The 21,883-nt window shown below is 36.7% G+C and overlaps 1 protein-coding gene across 2 annotated transcripts in view; it reads right to left on the bottom strand.

The window, feature by feature from the left end:
* The window catches only part of CDC73 (cell division cycle 73), an 81,978-nt gene that overhangs the window by 7,951 nt on the left and 52,144 nt on the right, over positions 1–21,883 (bottom strand). For both annotated transcript variants that reach the window (XM_072948746.1, XM_006203633.4), the window contains exons 11-15: positions 13,987–14,044; positions 8,153–8,188; positions 7,761–7,848; positions 4,158–4,319; positions 1,500–1,600 (exon numbers count right to left, since the gene is read on the bottom strand). In XM_072948746.1, the coding sequence (XP_072804847.1) occupies positions 1,500–1,600; positions 4,158–4,319; positions 7,761–7,848; positions 8,153–8,188; positions 13,987–14,044 (445 nt within the window). The remainder of the gene's footprint in view (positions 1–1,499; positions 1,601–4,157; positions 4,320–7,760; positions 7,849–8,152; positions 8,189–13,986; positions 14,045–21,883) is intronic.

Here is a 21,883-nt window from a genome sequence, read left to right as displayed (position 1 = left end):
GAGGTCAAGAGGAAAGGATTTTGTTACATTTGTTTTAAGACGTAAGGGGCGAGAACACTTTCATTGCCAATGCTGATAATTAAGAAGGTTGAAGAGAAAGAGATTAATTCATGGAAGAAAATCGTAAGTTATAATTTTTTTAAAAAATCTCTAAGTTCCTATCTAAATTTCAGAAGACTTAAAGATCTGGACAAAACAATTAAAACACTATGGTCTTAATGAAATTTAGAGAGCATTTATATCTTGAAGACATTCTGGTCATTTTTTAATTACAGTACTACTCAACAAGGCAAACACAGAGGTAAAACATAACAATTAGTGTTCACTGACATTTTACTTTCATTAAAATTCCCATTCTCTCTACATCTTTGACTTCTATTTATCAAATCTGTGCATTACTCAGGTTTTAGAAATAACATAAAAAGTTATCATAATATTAGAATTCATTTTAAAAACTAGTGAAGGTAGGAGAATAAATGATTAAGCTTTCAAGTTTGGGTAGTTCCAGTCTGGAAGGATAGTGGTACCACTAACAAAAACTAAAACTGCTTTAAGGAAAAAGAAAAGCTGGATTTCACAGTAGCACAATCTACATTCATAATTAACTAAAGTTGTTATTTCTAACAAACAAACTTGTTTTATGAGAATGCGTTTTAAAAAGTAATTTTACTAATGTTACTAGCTTAAATGGGCGCTCAAATAATAATCAGAATATCCCTACCAGCAAAAAGACAAGCTTAAATCCATCTACTCTTGGTGCATCAATACACACCAAACACAGTCAATAAAACATCTAAGACACGTGAAATCCACTCATTTAACAGGCAGCCTACTGCACGCTTCCCCGGGCCGTGCGCTCTTCTGTGCCCACAATACAAGAGTGAACAAGGCAGGCAAGGCTACTCCCATCCTGGAACTGGCGCTCCAGCCAGGGAAGACTTACAAGATGGATATAAAAATAAGATAATGCCAAGCAACAGTGTCACAATGAGAGTAACTGGGAGGAAGTAATGGCTACTTCCAGGATGGTAGGAGAAGGGTTCCCTAAAGGAGAGAACACTTGGCTGAGACCGGAATGAACGGAAGTCAGTCATGCTACAACCATCCCAGACAATGGGGCAGGCTGGCCAAAGTCAAACGGCACTTTAAGTTATAGCTACACATTACTATTCAGCTAAAAAAACATTTAAAAACTGGCTATCAATTTTGATAAAAATGTATGGACATGCAACAATATTAACGATTTTTTAAGCAAACCTAAAAAGTAATTATTAATGTTGGAGGGTAGGTAATAATCCACTTCTAGATAGAAGTACACAGAAAATATTAATGTTCTCAAAAAGGCCTTAAAATATTTCACAGGTGCTTAAAAATTAACATTATAATGTTACTTAATAGGAATCCTTTGATGTACACATCAGATATGCACAGCCAGAGATGACTCTCCTAAAGCAAGAGCATTTCTCTACTGGTTAAGCAGCAAAAATAAAGAGTCTTACTTTTAGCAAATATGTCAACCGGTGATCCATCAGGCAAAAGCCACGGCCAACCTTTGAACTGCCACGCAGGCCCCTGCACAAAAACTGCTACGACCCGGTCCCTGCAGGAGAAAAGAGGGAGAGGAAAGTGGAGACTGAGCATCTCAGGCAGCCCTGGGTGCTGTAATCCTTACAGAAAGAGTCTCACAATACGGCCTCCTGTCAACACTGCCGTGAGGCAAACAGAGCACCATGTGGCCACAACCTTGCAGTATAAGGTAAGCACTCAGCACATTAATGCGTGCTGTACTTCCCGCACAGCTGTTTACACGCACAGTCCTCACATGTGATCCTTTTAGCCTTTTATCCTGCTCCTTCTATTAAATTAGAGCAAGGGCTCATTCTCTCAATGCATTAGGAAACAGTAGTTTATCTGTTAATTGAAAATGTTGCTTTTAAAAGAAAATCACTTAAAATTCAAACACATCTTAAATATTTCACTTTAATTAAACATATTATAAGTTATAATAATTCACTAACCATTTTATAAAGCTCCAAGGCCTTATTTTTGAGTGCTTCTGATTATTTGGAAAATAATCTGCATACAGAAACCACCTAAACTTTTTAAGTTTTTTAATTGCTTTATAACTGTTTCACTCACTTTAAATTCTCTAAGTTTTTTCTAAAGCAACTTGTTTTCCTCAACCTCTCAACTTCATTTTCCTAAAAAGAACAAATCTCTTTCTAGGCTCTCCTATTTCACTAGTTTACAAAATATTTAATTAAATTGAGAAGTTACAGTAAGTACAACTGCCAGAACAGTTTAAGCCCACAACTAGAGAGGTGGGAACAAATCCGTAAGATCACAGTAACAGCTCACAGCAGCAGGACTTACTATGAGCATTTACTCTGTGTCAGCGCTGGTCTGAGAACTTTACACATTATGTTAACACATTTGCTCTTCAGAACAGTCCAATAAGGTAAATTATTATTATGCCTATTTTACAGATAAGGAAACAGAAATGCATGGGCATACTGGAGAAAAGTCCATCAGCCAGAAGGAGGGAGAGGGGGAGGGACAGGGGGAGTGTGAACAGAGGAGACGGGGAGATAGGGAGGGAAATAAATGACTGACCTTGTGCACTGGTCATGCTACTGCCCTGTGTGGGGACTGACAAATCATGAGAATAGCCAAAACAGTATTATAATGAAAATAGTTTAGACCTTACAACTCCGCAAAAGGGTCCTGGGAATGCCCAGAGGTCCACGGACTGTACTCTGATAACCACTGAATTCAATGAAGACTACACATCCAACAAAACATTAAGCCAAGGTTACCTTATATTCAAGTTAAAGACCTACAGCGAAGATCAAAGTTACGGTGAAAAACCACAGCTTAAAATTCTTAACCTGCTCACAATCTCTAAGGCTAAAATTAAATCTTAAATTAAAAAATGTCCTCCTTTCATGGGATATATGCTCCACAATGTCAAAACCATCTTTGGTAACAGAGCACACTATTAAAGGGTCTCTTAATTTTACGATGTAACCTGCACCACACAACAGGTGAAGGCCAAGGTGCCTGCCAAGCAGAAGAGAACTTGCTAGGAAGAGGTCACCTCGATCCTACTGCGTCTCACGGGTTAGCAGGGGAGCAGGAAGATACAGATACTACTGCCAGTGAATTCCCGAAGGGACAAGTAACAGAGAAGAGAAGAGAAGAAGAAGGGTGAGGACAACATCATCCCAGGTTATGACGCTGATGGCCAGGGACCAAGCTAATACACACACGCAGTGTAAGACAGCACAGGGGTGGCACCTGCATGCACTGTGTGTGTTAGCACTTTCTGCAAATAACTGCAAGCATATAAATGATGTAACTTTCTACCTCCTGCAAGTGTTAAACTTGATACCTGAAATTCTCATCTTACACTTCATCTGTCACTCCACGTATCTCTGTTGGGTACTAGGGGAGAACTCTAATACAACCCTTCATACCTCAGTAAATTTTTAACATACTAACATTGACTTCTAATACCTGAAGACCAAACTGTACCTCGAAGGTAAACTTCAGCTAACACGTCAGTGTGTTGCAGTTTCTATGTCAGAGATACACACTCAAGAGTCCATTTTTATTCTGGCTTAGATTGATAAAATAATTTAAGATAATTCATGTATCTGAACTTACAGGCACTTTATAATACAAATAGCTTAATATTTTGTTAAAGGACATTTTAATACAATAAAAGAGCTGAACCAGGGTGATCATGCTATTATTTTCATTATATTGTTCCCTAGGAACAAACAGTGCTTTCACTTACCATTTCTTACCAGAAAATCTGAATTCTCCAAATCAAAAACCTAAAATACAGGCCCTCTAAAACAACACCGGTCTATATAAAAGTTTTGTTCTAAAACCTGATCCAGAATAAATGCACAAGTGGAAAGAATTTTTATTAAGTTTTCCAGAAGTTTGTGTTTCTTCTTATAAGTAAAATAAAGTTTAGACATCCAAAATATATTTACTTAGGTATTAATAGAATGTTAACATTATTGAGGACCAAATTGGACACTGACACAGGTTTCAAGGATAGGATCTAGTCAGTATTCATGATAAAATATGATACTTGTTCATTATACAAGAATTAATGACTATGTAAAAAATACAGATTAACTTACCAGTCTTGCGGCATTAGTTTAAGGGGCTGGTCTACTACTCTGTAAGGAACCGTGACACTAATTGCAGTGCCCCCTGGTTGCATCTGGTCTTTCCTTCTCTGTATGAGAGTTTCATTTTCTCGTTGGCAGCCTTGTTTCTTCTTTTCATCTGATGGGACAAATCTTTAAAAAAAAAAAAAAAAGATGAGAAAAGGTCAAATGATTCCATGGAAATCATTTAACGAGAAAAGAAATTATATTTTGAAATTATTTTTTTTAATAATGATAGTTTCAAACCAAACACATTATTTTAAGAATAAGTCTGCTCAGCATGTACAGATCATAATGCTTAAAGGATATGGGTCTTTTCTTAGCATGCCAGATAGAACTTCAGCTCATTTAGGCCAGAAGTCGGGTGTGTGTGTGTGTGTGTGTGTGTGTGTGTGTGTGTGTGTGTGTGTGTGTGTGTGTGTGTGTGTGTGTGTGTGTGTGTGTGTGTGTGTGTGTGTGTGTGTGTGTGTGTGTGTGTGTGTGTGTGTGTGTGTGAAGCTGATGTGGCTAGCTAGGTGACTCAGTCTACCCAGGAGCATTACAAAACACCCCCTTCCACATTTGAAGTACCACTCCCATCAAGATACAGAGCATCTGCAACAAACCGGACAAGTTCCTCAAGCACCTTTCAGTAACCCCCTTCCTCCCTCCCCCACTCCCATCAAGATACAGAGCATCTGCAACAAACCGGACAAGTTCCTCAAGCACCTTTCAGTAACCCCCTTCCTCCCTCCCCCAATAGCAACCAGGAAATTCCGCTCCCCACCACCGTGGATGAGCCCTGCCTGTTCTAGTAATTCACACAAGCGGAATCGTACAGGACTGTACTCTTCTGTGCCTGGCTTCTTTCATTCAGTTTAACGTTTCTGATATTCATCCATGCTGTGTGGCATATTGGTAGTTCATTCATTTTTACTGCTGAGTAAAATCCTATTGTATGAATATGCCACAATTTGTTTATATATTCTTCTGTAATGGATATTTGGGTGTTTCCAAAATTGGAGCTATTACAAATAAAGCTACTATAAACATTCTGGTGTTAAGTCTTTTTGTGGGCATATGTTTTCACTTCTCTTATATAAATACCTATGAGTGGAACTGTTGGATCACAGGGTATGTTTAACTTTAAAAGAAACTGTCAGAAAGTTTTGCAAAGTGGGATAAAGTATAAAGAACATCTTAAAGGCATCTCTGGCTAGCTAGCAAGTAAAGAATTCTTGGGTCAAAGACTGAGTAAAGAAGGGAAGTCAAAAAGGTTAGAATAACACTGTAGACTTCTATCCACGGAAGGCACTGGCAAACTGACTGAACTTGAGCTTTGTCTTTTACTGTATCTCACTAGACTTTCGGAAGAGGAGACAAAGCCCATATTCTGCCCAAGGTAGAGAATCTAACAGAAGTCCCTTCTTTCATACAGCTAGGACTCTGAGGGTTAAGTTCAGTATAACGTAAACTAGAAATAAACCCACTGCCCACCCATTTTCCTGCCCTCTCCTCAGCCCTAACCAACACCCTGGCAATTACAATCTCAGAATTGTAAACCGGACCTCACTTGGATTTAAAGCAACAATTAACAACACTGACCACAGTGACTGGTTTGGAAATAAACATGTTAATGAAGCCAGGCCAGTAAGACTTGATCGTAGGATTTTTGTTGGAATTATTGGGAAAAGGGCACTGTCTCTCCACTGTGATTAGTAACCTAAAGTTTCTGATAGCCACCTTTGGCCCTGAAAGGGGAGAACCTCCCTGAGAGATGGAGAGACCAACTCCTCATTACATCATTTAGCACCGAGTTCAACTGAGTCAGAAGCCAGGACTTCTCAGTTACATTGAACCAATAAACTACTTTTTGATAAAGTTACCTGAGTTGGTTTTTAATACTTATAACTATAGTGCTCTAATGAATACAACCAGAATTGCACAACTTACATGGTGGATGGATATCTGTGATTTAGAGAAATATTCTGGTATCCATTGACTCATCCAATATTTGCAATTTATTTATTCCACTTTATATTCCATAAGTATGAAGGAATGTGGGTGATATGATTAAAGTCATTATTGTTTAAACAAGGATATCTTTACTAAAATAATTTTATTAGTATAAAATGCAAATGAGATGCTAGAGCTAAGTAAGTTCCAGATTTATGTTACTATGAAAACAACAATTTTATGGATATTTCCTAGATTAAAAATATAGTTTTCCTTTTTCCTAAATAAAAGAAGTTGGAAAAGGAAAGGAAAAGGAAACAAAAAAAGAGAAGAATTAACAGTCATATTTGATATTTACTTATAGAAGGGCTAGAAAATTGAAGAATCCTTAGCTTTACACGAACCAAACAGAATCTATGCCAACATGAACTATGGGCTACCGCCAGTACTATAATTGTGTGGAGGAGGTTTCAATTATGCATTAATTACATAGCAAAGCCTCCAGCTGACTCAAACTGTAGGGGAGATGTCAGCTGCAATGAGGTGTTAAACAATGAAGGGAGTGTTTTAAACTTAAAAGAAAAATTAGGCATGCTCTATCCAAAGAATGTAGTCTGTTAAACTGGCTTCTCTGTAGTAAGGCTAAGAAGAAAGATGCTAAAATTTAGTTGGTGATTTCTATGTACTATTTACTATCTTCATTATAAAGTAGTATTTTATATTATTACCAAATCTATTCTAAGAGGTGGGCAAAAACAATTCTATTTCATATTTATCCTATCGTAGATTACTTGAAGAACTGTAGATTACTTGAGTAATCCACATCACTATCAGAATACTAAACTTCACTATAAAAGCCTAATAAAACACAAAAATATGAAACATAAAAATTCCTTCTTTCCCACAGGAAAAGGTTCACTGAGAATTTCACTCAAAAGTACTAAAGAAAAAATACTATATGGATGTGCCTGTATGTGCCAGTTACATAGGTCTTCATAAAGCTACTTAAGTCACAGGCACTTAAAATTCAATTCTGCATTTGGTAAAACCCGGAATCAGCAAGTATTAGAACTTATCTTGCTACTTATTCTCACTCAGTCTAAGTTGTGTAGAAGCAGTACCATCTTCTCTTTGGAGCTAAAGCTATTTTTGTTTCCTTTTTAAGAGCTGCCATCGTTATTTTATCCAAAAAATTAAGCACCTGGAAACTTGAGCGTGGGATACAGCTTTCATTTTCATGCTTTCAACTAACTTCTACTAATGTCTAGGTTAAAAACCTACGGTCCTTCCTCCTTCCCCTGGGGTGTCTAATAAGCAGAAGTTCGTACCACTTTTGCTGTTTTTCAACTGAAACTTGGAAGTGGGGAGAAGACAACAATCTGAAACTCCCTTCAAGCTCTTCAGACAAAGCAAAACAATTCATATTAAAAATTAATATAGTAAGAGTTGAGCCAGCGTCACTATAATTTTTTCTAAAAGATTCAGGTAGAAAAGAATATATGTTTTAAAAATTATATAAATGACCTATAAAGCCTACAGTACTAAAACTGAAATTTTTTTTTCTCAGAAGAAGAAAACTGAATTACTAATTCTCAGCATTTCTATGTGCTATGAAACAAAGTTTAACAAATTACTTACTTCAGGTCCTGTAGAAGGTCCTTTGCATTAAGCATGGTTATTAAAGAGGTGGTAGCTGCAGGGATTATGATAATGGGTGTTCGAGATCCTGTAAAGAAAAAATGTTAAAGGTAGCAAATATGTTATTAAAAGGAGTTATTTTCCCAATTAAAACTTAAATTTTTGTTTGTAAATGTCATTTTAACTCTTTTGAGCTAAAACATAGTTTAAGTCAGCAGTGATATTCAGAATACTTAGTAATCAGGATGACTTGAGTGCTGACTAATTAGAATAGATACCAAGCACAAACGTTTGATCCAATGGCTTGAGCATACTCTCAGCCTTGGTTCTGTAATCGAGCTTGCCCACATTTACTTCTGGAAGTAAGTTCAGGGTCATATGCACAACCTTACCTTTCTTCTGATTTGGGGGAGGTCTGGCTTGAGAAACTGTAAGAAAGAGAAAAATTCAAAAGTTTGAGTGTTATAAAAATCACATTCTTATTTTCAAACTTACAAAGTAAATAAGGCCTAAAAAATCTGTATTTACATATGACTAGTCATAAAATTTCAAAATATATTTCAATCTTCCTAAATAATATTGTCACTTCCCTGTTTCACAAAACCATTAAAATGCCTTCGCATTATTCAACCATCAGTGGTCTCAAGGAGAGTGGATAAACAGCATTGCTAGGACTGAGTGTCTCGTTCATGGACGCTAGGGTCTAGAATAGGAAGCAAATAAGTAATTTCTGAATTAACTGATTCCACTGTAACAAATGCAAAAACAGAGTACTATAAGAGCATATAACATTGGGAGAAGGGCTAGGGAAGCAAATTAACTATTTTGGAGGAAAAAGAATGGAATTATTGGGGACTAAGATCTAAAATGTTTACCTTTCTCTCTCTTTTAAAAATTTTTTTTTTTGGTTTTATTATTAGCAGAAGAAAACATCATAGGCAATGAGTCATGAGAAGGTCCTTATTCCGGCCCAGATTATCTGTAATTCTGAATGTATGTTATATAAACATGAATATGCAAATCTTTTCATTATTTATTTGTTGGCATAATAATCATAACATTAGCCTAGTTCAAGATTAATATTAATCTTAGGATAGAAAGTGTTGTCTGTTCAATTTTCAGTATTTATTCATACAATAAATTTTTACTGACTGCCTTTATGTGCCACATGCTGTGCTAGAATTTTTTTTAAATCACAAAAAATAAAATTCAACAACTTAAAATTCGAATTCAACATCAGTTCTTACAGATACCACTTTCAAAAGGAAGTACACACATCTTTGGAATATATTCCATTTCAAAAGCAGTAAGATGCTGTATTTTGACTAATACTTTGTACTCCTTTGTACAGCTATTTCACTGTGATAAAATATGATGGAGTCCAGTAGTATTTTTCTAGCCACAGAAAGCAGAGAAAGATAAATACAAATACAAGTTCACATACATTTATTACAGTGTTCTAATCTTTCTTCTTGCTGAGGAAAAAAATACTAAAACTTCTTTAAATTATTTTTAGAAACAGGACTCATGGAGACGTCTGACGTGTGGACATGGGTACAGCTAGACAATGCCATCTGAAATATAATACAATATCAATATCTGGAACTTCTTGAGGGGTAAAGGAATGGCAGGATGGATAGATACATGGATAAACGGGATAGGAGTTGCTACAAGAATGATTAAGGAGAACAACACATCATCTTTGGCTGAAATACCACTGATTTGCGAAGGGAGTCCACAATGAACTCTGGAATGTAGGAAAAGATTCACTAAAATCAAGGCTGAGAAGACCTAATAAGAAAAAGACAAAATATAAAACCTCACATACTAAAAATAAAGTTTAGGTGTTTAGTAAAAAATAACTACAATTAAGGATCATGGCAGGGACACTATGATGAACACGCTAAGGATAAGCCTGATTCAAGGGTGGGAGGAGGGAAGAGCAGAGTCCACACGGAGAGTGATTGAGAGCACGAGTCTGTGCTCAGAGGATCTCATTCTGCCCCCACTTGTCACTTCCTAGGCAGATCGCCCCACAAGTTGAAATGAATGCCTGCTCAGCTTCAGTTGTCCTCAACTATAAAATAGAGATAACAGTTTCTACATCTCAATGCTGTTGTAAGAATCTTAGAATCAAGGCAAGTTAAGTCCTCAGCCAGGTCTTAGCGCGTGTTTACCACTCACTGAACCTTGTGGTACAGCTGGTGCTAACAGCTTCCAGCACTACTAACACTGCCGCGCCATCCCCCAAACGCAATGACTGGCCTTTTACAAGCTGAGAATAAGCAATTATAGTTGCTAAGCTCGATTTCAAATATAATTATATTCTTTACTTAAATATTTACTCAGAGCCTATGTACAAGGCACTCTGCTAGGCTCTTATTTTTATAATGATAAATAAACAGAAATAATCCTGCCCTCAAAGACCTTTCAATAAAGTAGGGGAGCCAGACCATAACATATAGGCAAACTAACACATATAAACAAATTTGAATATGTAACATTAAGGAAAAGAATGTACACTGATATTAAAGTGTCCTTTAGATAGATGCTTAGAAAAAGTCTCTGAAAGGAAATGGCATTTAAGCTGAGATATGAAGGATGAAAAGGAGCCAACTTGCAAAGAACAAGTGAAAGAACAGCCCAGATAAGAGGGAGGAATGTGGGCAGGTGCCAACGGCAGGAAGAAACACGTGCTTGCAGAACTGCAAATGTGCAGACAGATCATGGAGACAAAAGGATGAGTGGCAGGAGATGAGGTTAAAAATATACATAGGAGCCAGTTTACGTAGGGCTTTCTAGGTAACGTTAAGTTTGTATTTAAGTGCTGCTGGAAAACTCTAAAACTTTAAAGCCAGAAGTGACATAATTTGATTCTCATGTCACCCCTTCTGTAAGGGAGGAACAATGAACTCAGATAAGGGATGAAAAGGGGGACGAGAGTGAAAGCAGGAGGCTCCATGAGGACTATTACCAGCAGTCTACAGTGCTGCTATTCAAATTACATGTGGTTAAGGACAAGGTTATTTCTTCTGGTAAACTTTCCAAAGCCAACTGAATAAAATGCAATACAGGGAACTGCTGGAAAACTGGTCCTGTACCTGGATGCTGTGACACTACTGTACTCTCGATTTCTCTATGTGTCTTGTAGGGACCAGAAATAAACAGGCCATGGACTAGTACTGTAAGATGCTCTGGTCTTGAGAAACGGTGGTGGTTTCAGCTTGAGCTGTGGTAGTGGAGATAGACAGAAAATGGATAAATGTGAAACACAGAAAAGGTAAACTTAACAGAATTCCCTGACATATTAGACAAGAGGAATGAGCAAATGTGAAGGATGAATAACTCTTAAGTTTTCGACTTAAAAAGCAGAGTTGATGACGGCGTGAAGAAACGGAAGACTGTGGAGTAAGACATCTTGGGAAAAATACCAGAGAACAGAAGTTTTAAATCAGTTTTAAGATGTCTATGGTACATCCAAACGTTAAGCAGACAGTTACTATAAGATACCAGAGGTAAGAAGAAACGTCTGAACTGGAGACACAAATTTGAAAATCATCAGCACATAGATTTAAAACCATGGGATGAAGTAATCCAACCAACACCTCAGTTATAAAGTGGACTGGAACGGCGTAAGGAATCTGGTTAGAACATACAGAGGGCTAACTCCCCCAGTCTCACATGAGCAGTAATCAGGTAACCAGAGTTACAGTTATGGGTAGTCACCTACTCATTTCAGAAGATCTATGAAACAGAAGCAAAGAGTGAAAGCTGGAGAAGTGAAGTATGCATTGTGTATGCATTAGAAAGAGGCGGGGAGAGAAGGAACATGCACAAGAGATTTAAGGATGTAAGTTCCAGGACTGTAGTTTATCAAAGGGCTGTGCCTCATAATTCACTGGAAAATACGTGCCTCTTGTTAGTTATATTCTCTAAATGAATGTTTAGAAGTTGGGAATAATTGTTAACACTTTAAAATATTAAATTTATCTAGGGACTTGCCTGGCACATTTAGTGCTAAATAAATATTTGATGAAAGAATGAATAAAAAAGAAAAAATGATCAAAAATGGAACACCATCCTTGAGTTCCTACTGCAGGAAAAAAGAATAGGTGGTTCAGTCCCCTATTTCCAAATAATTCAAACTCTACCTCACAACAGCATAGATCCATGCTGTCTCATCTATAACATGTTACACTGCCAGATATGTTTTGGGTGTTCACTTTTTTCTATTTTAAAAAAACAATCCAAGTGAACATGCCACATATTATATAATATCCCTCCAAAGCTGAGCAGCACCCAATAAGCAAATACATTTAACATTTCTGCAAAACCGAAGTTCACTCACTAATCAAGACAAATAAAGATGACAAGCTGCTAACAGCCACTCAAGTCAGGTCTTATTGACAAATGAGTACTAAAAACTTACAATCTTTGCTTTTGGAATGGTGGGCTGGGACCGTGGACCTGTCAAAGTCGATTAGCAGGTGAAAGAAGAGGAGATCTCACATGGATAGGCATCAGAACATCTGTTACACTATGAGACGTTTGCTAAGATTACTCTCTATCATTTTAACTGCCGGTGCACCGGGGTAGAACAGCTGAGAAAGGATGTTAGGACGTTAAGAGCTGAAGAGACCCCAAGCTCCTTACTTCACATGTGACCTTCCCTGGCAGCACGTAACCGGCTGTAGAACTCGGCCCTCTTCCTCCGCTTCACCACACGGCCTGTCTGAACAACCTGGTTTACTCAGGTGTTAGTGCCCCCCCTACTGCCTTCCTTTGTTTGCCAAATGATTTTGAGAAATTGTGAAATGGAGACAATTACTTACTACACAAAACGGAGTCAGAATCCTCAGTGGTGATTTCTTCTTTTTTTATACTGTTTCTGAATTTCTCATGTGATCTCCTTTAGACTGACCAACTATACCCTGCCTGCCATCCCTCCCTGTTCTAGAGAAAACAAAATCCTGTGTCTGTCATTCAATTGCCTCCACAATATTCCTCTCCTTTGTAGGCTGTATTCTTTGGGTCCAACTCAGTCTGCCAACTCCTATTTCCTTCACTTTTTTACTTTCTTCCTGAAAAGAGTTCCTTTAGCTTCTCCTAGTCTCTGGCACTGAATACATGGAAGACATTCAAATAATATTTACTGAATTTAATTGCTCTTGCTTATACTCTCATAATGGCTTTTGGTATGGTCCTCCCTACTAAAAAAAAAATAGTTTCATGGTCCTGTCATCTGAAATAAATTATATCCAAGGTGTTCCAAATTTTTTAAAATGTCAAAAAAAAAAAAAACCAAAAACAAAAACACACCACTGTCATTAAAAAAAAAAAAAAAAAGTAAATACTAGTCCTGTCAAGATCCAGGACATAGTGAAATAGCCTACAATATCATCCCAACATAACCCTCTTAATATCATACTTTTAAAGTGCTTCCAGAAATATTTAATACTTAGAATCTACATAATTTTAGAATTAGCCTATGTGTGAACATACTACGAGTAAAAAGATAACCAAGTCTCCACTATTGATATTAACAAAGTGAAAAGGAAGAGCACCCAGTTAAATTCCCGCCTGTGTCTTTCCAACTGTTTTCATTTTCTTCATAGCCACTTTCAACAGCATCGATACTATGTTAAATGCCAAAATAAAACAAATACCAAAATCAAACCCAAAACACCTAAAATGAATACAGCATTGGTATCTACATGCATTTATACAGAGCAATCTTCTCTAGGTACTAAGAAGAGGAAAGAAAAATATTTCTAAAATAATTTCAATATTACCTTTGCTTATTAACACATATATTTTAAAAAATGATTACAGAAACTTATATGCTCAGTAACACAGATATCTGAAATTCTAAACATCAAAGCTGCTTATCAGTCTATTAAAATCATGGTTCTCTGCTTCTACAGGAAAAAACAAAAATCACATCCACGTGTGCTACCATGGAATTCAAACAAGATACTGATGCGGGAATAGGTACGTAATAAATAGCTTTTTATGTTTTTCTAAAATCTAAAAACATTTTCTTAAAAACATTCTTTAACTCTTTAACTATACCTATTTACTCAAGTAAATGTTCTTATAATATTAGTTTTGAAGTATTTTAAGTAAGATTTCAATTACTCCAAAGCATTATACGTATCAAAAAGTTTCACTGTTGTGATTACTATAGGAAAAAAAAAAAAAAGAACAAAAAGTTTTATATTTTCACCTGGTCTTGGTACTGGTTGTGCTGCAGGAGTCTGTGTCTTACGGGCTGACGCACCTTCCTTTAAAAGAATAAAAATTGTTATGTCAACATTCCTTTGCACAACAAACACTTTCACTTAATTACTGCAAAGAAATCTATCTCTTTGTCTCTCCCATCAGTCACTCCACTGAACATGCTATGCTCCTAAGAGTTCTTGAAAAATTTTTTTAAAACTCCCTTTACCTTGCTACTGGTTGTGAGGTAGTAAGAGAAATCTTTAGTGGAAAATATTCTTAAATTGTTAAAATATACATAAATTGTTACCATTTAGTAGTTATTGTAAATATGTAATATTTTTCACGTGTTCAATGATTTGCTTAATTGCTGACAATTTTAATATTCTCAGAAATAGCATTAACAGTTTAAAATCAAGTCAATCTTTTTTCCCCTTGAAGAGTCTCAAAATGAATAAATGACATATAATCTCACATTAGAAAGATGTAAAGTATTACTTTCAGTGCATTAAAAAAACACAAATATTTCAAATTAAATGCCCTTAAAATATTCAGGGGAAATAATCATATTTATAAAGATGAGATCTGTTACATTTAAGAGTGGTTGAAAATATCTTAAAAACTGAATAGCAAATCTCAACTAATTACTAAGCATGTAATACATACAACGAGATACGCTAAGTATTGGAGTACACCAATTATATACTCAAGAAGAGATGCCTCTGAAATGCTTAAGATACTTCAAAAGTTGTCTTTAGCACAACAGTTTCAATCATATTCACTCAATCTCTCATTAAAACATTTTTCTTTATACAAGTGTAAATTTCAAAACAACTACTAACTCTTGGGAGACTTTACTCTAGCTGTACTTGAGAGCAGGAAATCTGACAAATATCAGGGAAGGTACATAAGTCCACAGTAACAAAAATCACTACTACAACCACAGAAACATTTCTAAAATTAATATTTAGCAGGATTTCTTTCATCATATTACATTTTCTTCAAAATTTGAGATTTTACATGGTAAAACCATTTGGAATGGTAAGCTATCCCACAGCATCTTTTTGTTTTTAATGATTATAAAAATTAGTACCAACAGAGAGAATGTATTTCACTTTCAGCACAGCGATATTCCTGACATTCAGTTAAAATGGTAAAGAATATTCCTTACTGCACCAGAGGCAACTAGAAAAAATTCTTTGGGGGGGCAAAAAAAAAAGCATGTGAGGATAGCAGAACATCCTTTCCCAATATTTTCACTCTTATGCATTTAGCTACATATTGGTATAGTTGAGATTAAGTCACTTTGGATGCTGGTTTTGTGGCTGTGTTAAGTTTGTAAAAATCTGTCAAGCTTACTTACGATATGATCATTTTACTGCAAGTAAATCACATTCAAGTAAAATTTTAAATGTAAAAAAAAGTGAGTCATTATTAAAGTAGAGGGCATATTAAACATTTTACTTCATTACAATGTGCTGAAATTTTCTGATTATATGTTTCTCTAAGTTCACATTAGGGGACATAACTGCTTTTACTCATCTTTGTAAATCGGGTATGCAGAACATAAGGAGACATTCAACAAATGCTTGTAATATTGAACTGAGTCTAGATTTTTAAAAAAAAAACCAGGAAGACAGGGATAATTATTAAACAGAAATCAATTAAAGAGACTTTGGCTTTCTCTCCCAAGTTCCTGTATAAAGAGGAATCAACTAGACATTATATAATATCAAGATTAAGCTTTAACCATATTTCTCATAAATACTGATTCACTGGGCATGAGAAGGAAAGTAAAGGAAATGAGACAGGAATAACAACAAGCACCCACATGTGCAGACCTACTCTCCCCGTAACCCTTCTTGATTATATGAGCCATTAAAATCCTTCATCTCACTCTATGCTCCCCCTCAACAAACATTTTTTTGTCTTAATTATTTCAGCAGAATTTCTGTTAACTGCAACCAGAAGAGTTTTGTCTAATCTTGTCTTCTCAGATTAACTGAAAATTCTGAGTTGCCAAAGTCACCACAATGTAACTCTGCTTCATTCTGGAGGTAGTAAACACACACAAATAAGCTCAAGTGTGTGTACACACATATACACACATATGACACTTCAGTAGGCTGTAAGTACCTGGAATGAAAACGAGAAAGACCTTTGCTAATCATGTCATTAGTTTATGGCCATTTCTAGGACTCCCTAGCCAACACTAAGAGCTAAAAGCTCATTCTATTCCAATTTGCATTATTCTGAAATAAATTTGTAGAAGTCATATTCCACGAAGGACCTCAGAAACCAGAGAGTCCAATTCCACCACCCTTTACTCTAAAGATGAAGAGACAGAGGTGAAGTAGCTTTTCAAAGGCTACCCAGCAAGAGTATCTGGCATATATTAAGAAACTGAAATATCAATAGGCACTAATATAAAGTAAACTGACAGTTCTATATATTTAAAGATATTTGGATTAGGGGAAAATACTACTCAGCTGGGAAAAGAAAGGTATCAGCACAAAAACAACTAAAAGAGCTGACGAGTTGTGCTAACTGGAGAGGAAAACCTGCTTTCTCTGGAAAAGTCAGAACCATTACAATTCCACCAAGACCTAAGGCAGTCTGGAAAAGAAGTAACTGATAAAAAGGGATGGGGGATCGGGGAAACAGTGATAGACTCATATTTGCAAAACATAACAAGACAAAACAAAGTAAACTCTTTACAATCCTTCCTTGCCTTCTTTTAGCAAATGAGATAATCTAAAATCTTCTGGTATTAGGAGAGAGAATACTGGTATTTGCTGTTTAAACAAGCAGAAAGTAATACCATAATATAAAATATCATAAAAATATTTGTAACAAGTATCAGTATTAAAAAGAATATATACTATATTTAATTTTGAAAAAAGCTGCTTATATGAAACTTCATAAAATACTGAAAATTCTTAATGCAGAAAACATACAGAATATACACGCAAATTCTAGGCGTTTATAATCTATACCTGGCTACTGTATTTGTGACAACAAAAGTAACACGTTTTAAAAAGTAAATAAATACTAATTGAATGCTTCCATGCTTTTGCCTTTTTAAAACTTTATTCCCATGAAATCTGGGATTTGATATTTACAATTCCCAAATACCAGGATTTTTTTCTTAAAGCAAGTGAATTTTTTTTTACAGTTTTTTATTGAGCTATAGTCATTTTACAATGTTGTGTCTAATTCCAGTGTGGAGCACAAAAGCAAGTGAATTTTTTAAGTACAAAAAGTATTTTGGAAAAACTATAGAAAAAGGAAACTGCAACTCTGAGCAAATCACAATGAGGCTGAAAAACACTATAAAGATTTCGGGAGCAAAACATTTACAATTTGTTTTTTCAGACTTGTCACAACCTGGAGGCGTATGTATGCACTGTTCGCCAAAAGGGAAAACAGCTGACACCCGTCTAAAGCCCAGCCCGCGGCGTCCGTGCGGCGGACCTGGATGGGATGATGCGAATACCGCGGAACGAGACAGCTCCTGGGGCTTCCCGGGGCTTCTGAGAGTCACGTCTACACTGCACTGGGCTCTGGTAAGGGTGCAAGAGCACTACGACTTTAGAACATGTACACACCTTGACTATAAAATACTTTCGCCCCCGCCACTTGCTCACCTCAGAGGGCGTGATGCGGCCGCCACGCCGCCGCTGACTGAGGCCCGGCCTGGACGCCGGGGCTGGAGGAGCTGCCGGGGCCCTGCAGGGGGGAACCCGGCGGGAGGCCCAGGCTGGACGCCGGGGCTAGGGGAGCTGCCTGAGGCCCGGCCTGGGGGACCTGCCGCTTTCGGGCGCGGAGGCCGGGCGAAGTGCTCAAGGGAGACGCCAAGGATGGGAACGGGGCTCGGCCGGCCGGCCGGCAGGGTCAGCAGCTGTGACCTGTATCGGTCGTGGGAGTTCAACGGACGACCCTCAGGGCTCTGGGAGCTAGGAAATGGTGAGTGTGTGGGGCTGGGTGTCCCAAGACGGGAGGGAGGAGAGGAGGGTCCGGCTGCGGGAGTCCGAGGCCTGGAGCAGCCTGCACGCGGGGGGCCGGGCTGCCCGCGGGACCCCGGGTACCCGTCCCTCCCCGGCACTGCCCGCGGTGACTCGGCCCCCAGCCTCTTCTGGTGGCCCGTATGTGCAGCCCTGGGTCTCCCAAGATTTTACAGTGATCACAGGAGGGATCATCAGGGGACAAACTACAAATTAAATTACAGGCTACCAAATAGAATAATAAAGTATATAAATTTTTTTTAAATACTTTATTGTTAAAAAATGTTAACCATCATCTGACAAGGCAGGGTTGCCACAAATCTTTGATTTGGGGTGGGAGAGAGCAATACTTGCAAAGCCCAATAAGGAGAACCACAACTAAAACAAGGAATGCCAGTTAAATATATAGACTTGATACCTCTATCAAATTTCTCCTTATGCTATATAATCCTCTATTTACTTGTCTGATTCTCCCAACCAGACTGTCAGTTACTTGAGGTCAGGGACTGTCTATCACACCTTGAATGCCTATTACAGAGAGCCTGGTGCATGGTATATGCTTAATAAATATACATTAAGTAATTAATTAAAACAAATTCATTTGCCTTGGCATTACTAATTCATCACTGTTTAGACTGTTTCAGTGTGTTAAATGAAGATGGTAAAAATATCATAAAAGATTATTGAGAATTAAGAAAAATTCATTTATTCATTCTACATACATTCATCAAGAGCATCAAGTACCAAACAAGAAACTAGCACTGTAGGAGTATAAACAAGAGCAAGGTGGCTCTGCCTTTACGAGGTCTGCAATCTAATGGAGGCCAGTGAATGAATGAATGAATAAAAGTGTAAAAATTAGAAATATAATTACATATGTATTTAGTTATTTTTAATGTGTACATTTGTCCATGTATGTGTGTATATGTCTGTGTCCAGCTCACTGCTCAAAATAAAGAGGGACTAACAACTATTAAACCATCTTCTTTCCATAAAGAAACATTCTCTGTATAAGAAAAGAATACCAAGCATACCAAATTCAGCAGCGTATTAAAATAGATTGTATACCATGAATAAATGGGAGTTATTCCTGAAATGCAAGGATGGCTCAGCATTTGGAAATCAATTAGTGTGATAAATCACATTAACAGAATGAAGGGAAAATAACTTCATGATAAACTTCATGATCATCTCAATTAACGCAGGAAAAGCATTTGACAAAATTCAACATCCTTCCATGATTTAAAAATAGAAAACTCTCAACAAACCAGGAAGAAATGGAAATTTTCTCAATATCATAAAGGTTATATACAAAATTCCCACAGCTAACATCATACACAATGATGAAAGATTGAAACCTTTTCCCCAAAGATCAGGAATAAGATGTCCACTTTCCCCACTTCTATTCAACATAGTATCTGAAGTTCTAATCAGAGCAATTAGTCAAAAAAAGAAAGAAAAGAAATCCAAATTTGAAAGGAAGTGATAAAATTATCTGTTTGTAGATGATAAGATTTATATGTACAAAACCTAAAGACTCCACGGGGGTAGGGGGGGACCCAGTTACGACTAATGAACTATTTCAGTAAAACTGCAAGATACAAAATCAATACACAAAAATCCACTGCATTTCTATACACGACCAAAGAACAATCTGAAAAAGAAATTAAGATGATTCCATCTGTAATAGCATTAAAAAGAATCAAATACTCAGGAATAAATTTAACCAAGAAGCAAAAAACATTTGTACACTTAAAACTACAAAATTTTGCTGAAAGAAATTAAGGCCATAAATAACTAGAAAGACATCTATGTTCATGAAGTGCTAGGATTTAACAGTATTAAGACTTCAATACTACCTGATGTGATCTACAGAGTCAATGCAATCCCTATCAAAATCTGAAAGGTATTTTTTGCAGGAAGAGAAATCGATCCTAGAATTCATATGGAATCTCAAGGAAACCCAAATAGCTAAACTAATCTTGAAAAAGAAGAACAAAGTTGAAGGACTAAAGCTTCCGGATTTCAAAACTTACCACAAAGCTACAGTAATCAAAACACTGGAGTATGGCATAAAGACAGCCCTGTAAGACCAATGGTTAAAACAGCCCAGAAATAAACTTTCACATACATGGCAAATTGATTTTTGACAAAGGTGCTAAGACCATGCAATGGGGAAAGTACAGTCTTTTCAATAAATGGTGCTGGAAAAACTGGATATTCACATGCAAAAGAATGAAGTTGGACCATCATCTTACATTATATGTAAAAATTAACTCAAAACGGATCAGAAGCCTAAGTTTAAGAGCTGAAACTATAAAACTTACAGAAAAAACCATAGAGTAAAAGCTTCCTGACATTAGGTTTGGCATCAGTTTCATGGATATGGTATCAAAAAGTATAGGAAACAAAAGTAAAACTGTACTTCATCAAAATTTAAAGCTTTTATGTATCAAAGGACACCATCAATAGAGAAGTCTACCCAAAAAATGGGAGAAAGTATTTGCAAGTCATGCATTTGATAAGGGATTAATATCTCATATATTTGGTTAAAATATTCTGGCTGTGTCTATGAGGATGTTTCTTTTTTTTTCTTTCCTTTTCCTGTTACTCTGTCTAGGAGTGATGACACTAATTATTAGTAAGCATAACATACTTGAAACAAAGAAAAGCACAGAAAATAAAGATTTCCATGTGGGGAAAATGATGCAAGACTTTTTTATTCAGGTACCTCCAGACATAAAGTGTATTTTCTGTGAGTTATCTTTCCTTCAACCACATATTTATATTCAAATATTCTGGGGTTTATATATAGGTGTGATCAGAGGAAAAGAGCACTCTAAAACTAACCTTCTGACGTTGCTAGAAGCATCACTTAGAGCCATTGTGCCTAAAAAGAATTTATTAACATCTTTCACATATTGTCACCCACCTTCAAAATGTATTTAGAAACTAAAAATAAGACAGTAAGTATACAGAACATACACATAGTAACAGTATCAAATAATAATTTAAAATATCCAACACAATAAAGTGGAGTTATTGAATCTGAAAACAATTAGTAAGATGGAGTAACGACAAAACACAGTAAGCCAAAAACTAAGTCAGAAAGGGAATGCCAAATCTCCAAAATAGCAATTTGGCCTCAACTTACTATCAAATACGTCATTTTATTTTTCCTTTTATGAGGATGTTTATGATGAGATTAACATTTGAATCAGTAGACTGAGTAAAGCAGACTGCCCTCCCCAACATGGATGGGCCTCATCTAATCTACTGAAGGACTGACTAGAAAAGAACAGCAGAATAGAAGAGAATTTGCTCTCTGCCTGGCTGTCGTCAGGCTGGGACATTGGTATTTTCCTTTCTTATGACTCAGACTCAAACTGGAACTTACACCATTGGCCCTCCTGGTTCTCAGTCCTGAGATTCAGTCTGGAGCTATACTATACCATGCCATCGACTTTCCTGGGTCACCAGCTTGCCAACTACAAATCCTGGGACTTTTCAGTCTCCCTAACCACATGTGCTAATTCCTTACTAACTAGCTAACTATCCATCCATCCATCCATCCATCCAGTTATTTTGTCACCCAAAAACACCTTCACTTGTAAACTTCGAGAACACGTCCTAGGAAAGTAGTATCAAGCCTCATATCACCCTCACTGCGAACCCTAGCTTTAACCAAGAGTATCCCGTGTGTGCCAAATAACAACTGGAAGATTCTAGATGATGTATGCTAAAATTAAACAGCTAGACTACTGAGAAACCAAAGAATATACAAGCAAAAAGGCATACCTTGTTTTATTGCACCTCACAGACAATGCACCTTTCAAACTGAGAGTTGGTGGCAACCATACGTTGTCAGATGATGGTTAGCATTTTTTAATTAAGATATGA

This window comes from Vicugna pacos, chromosome 23 (genome assembly GCF_048564905.1).
Source record: "Vicugna pacos chromosome 23, VicPac4, whole genome shotgun sequence".
Taxonomy (NCBI): Eukaryota; Metazoa; Chordata; class Mammalia; order Artiodactyla; family Camelidae; genus Vicugna; species Vicugna pacos.
This window is presented reverse-complemented; position numbering and strand designations above follow the sequence as displayed.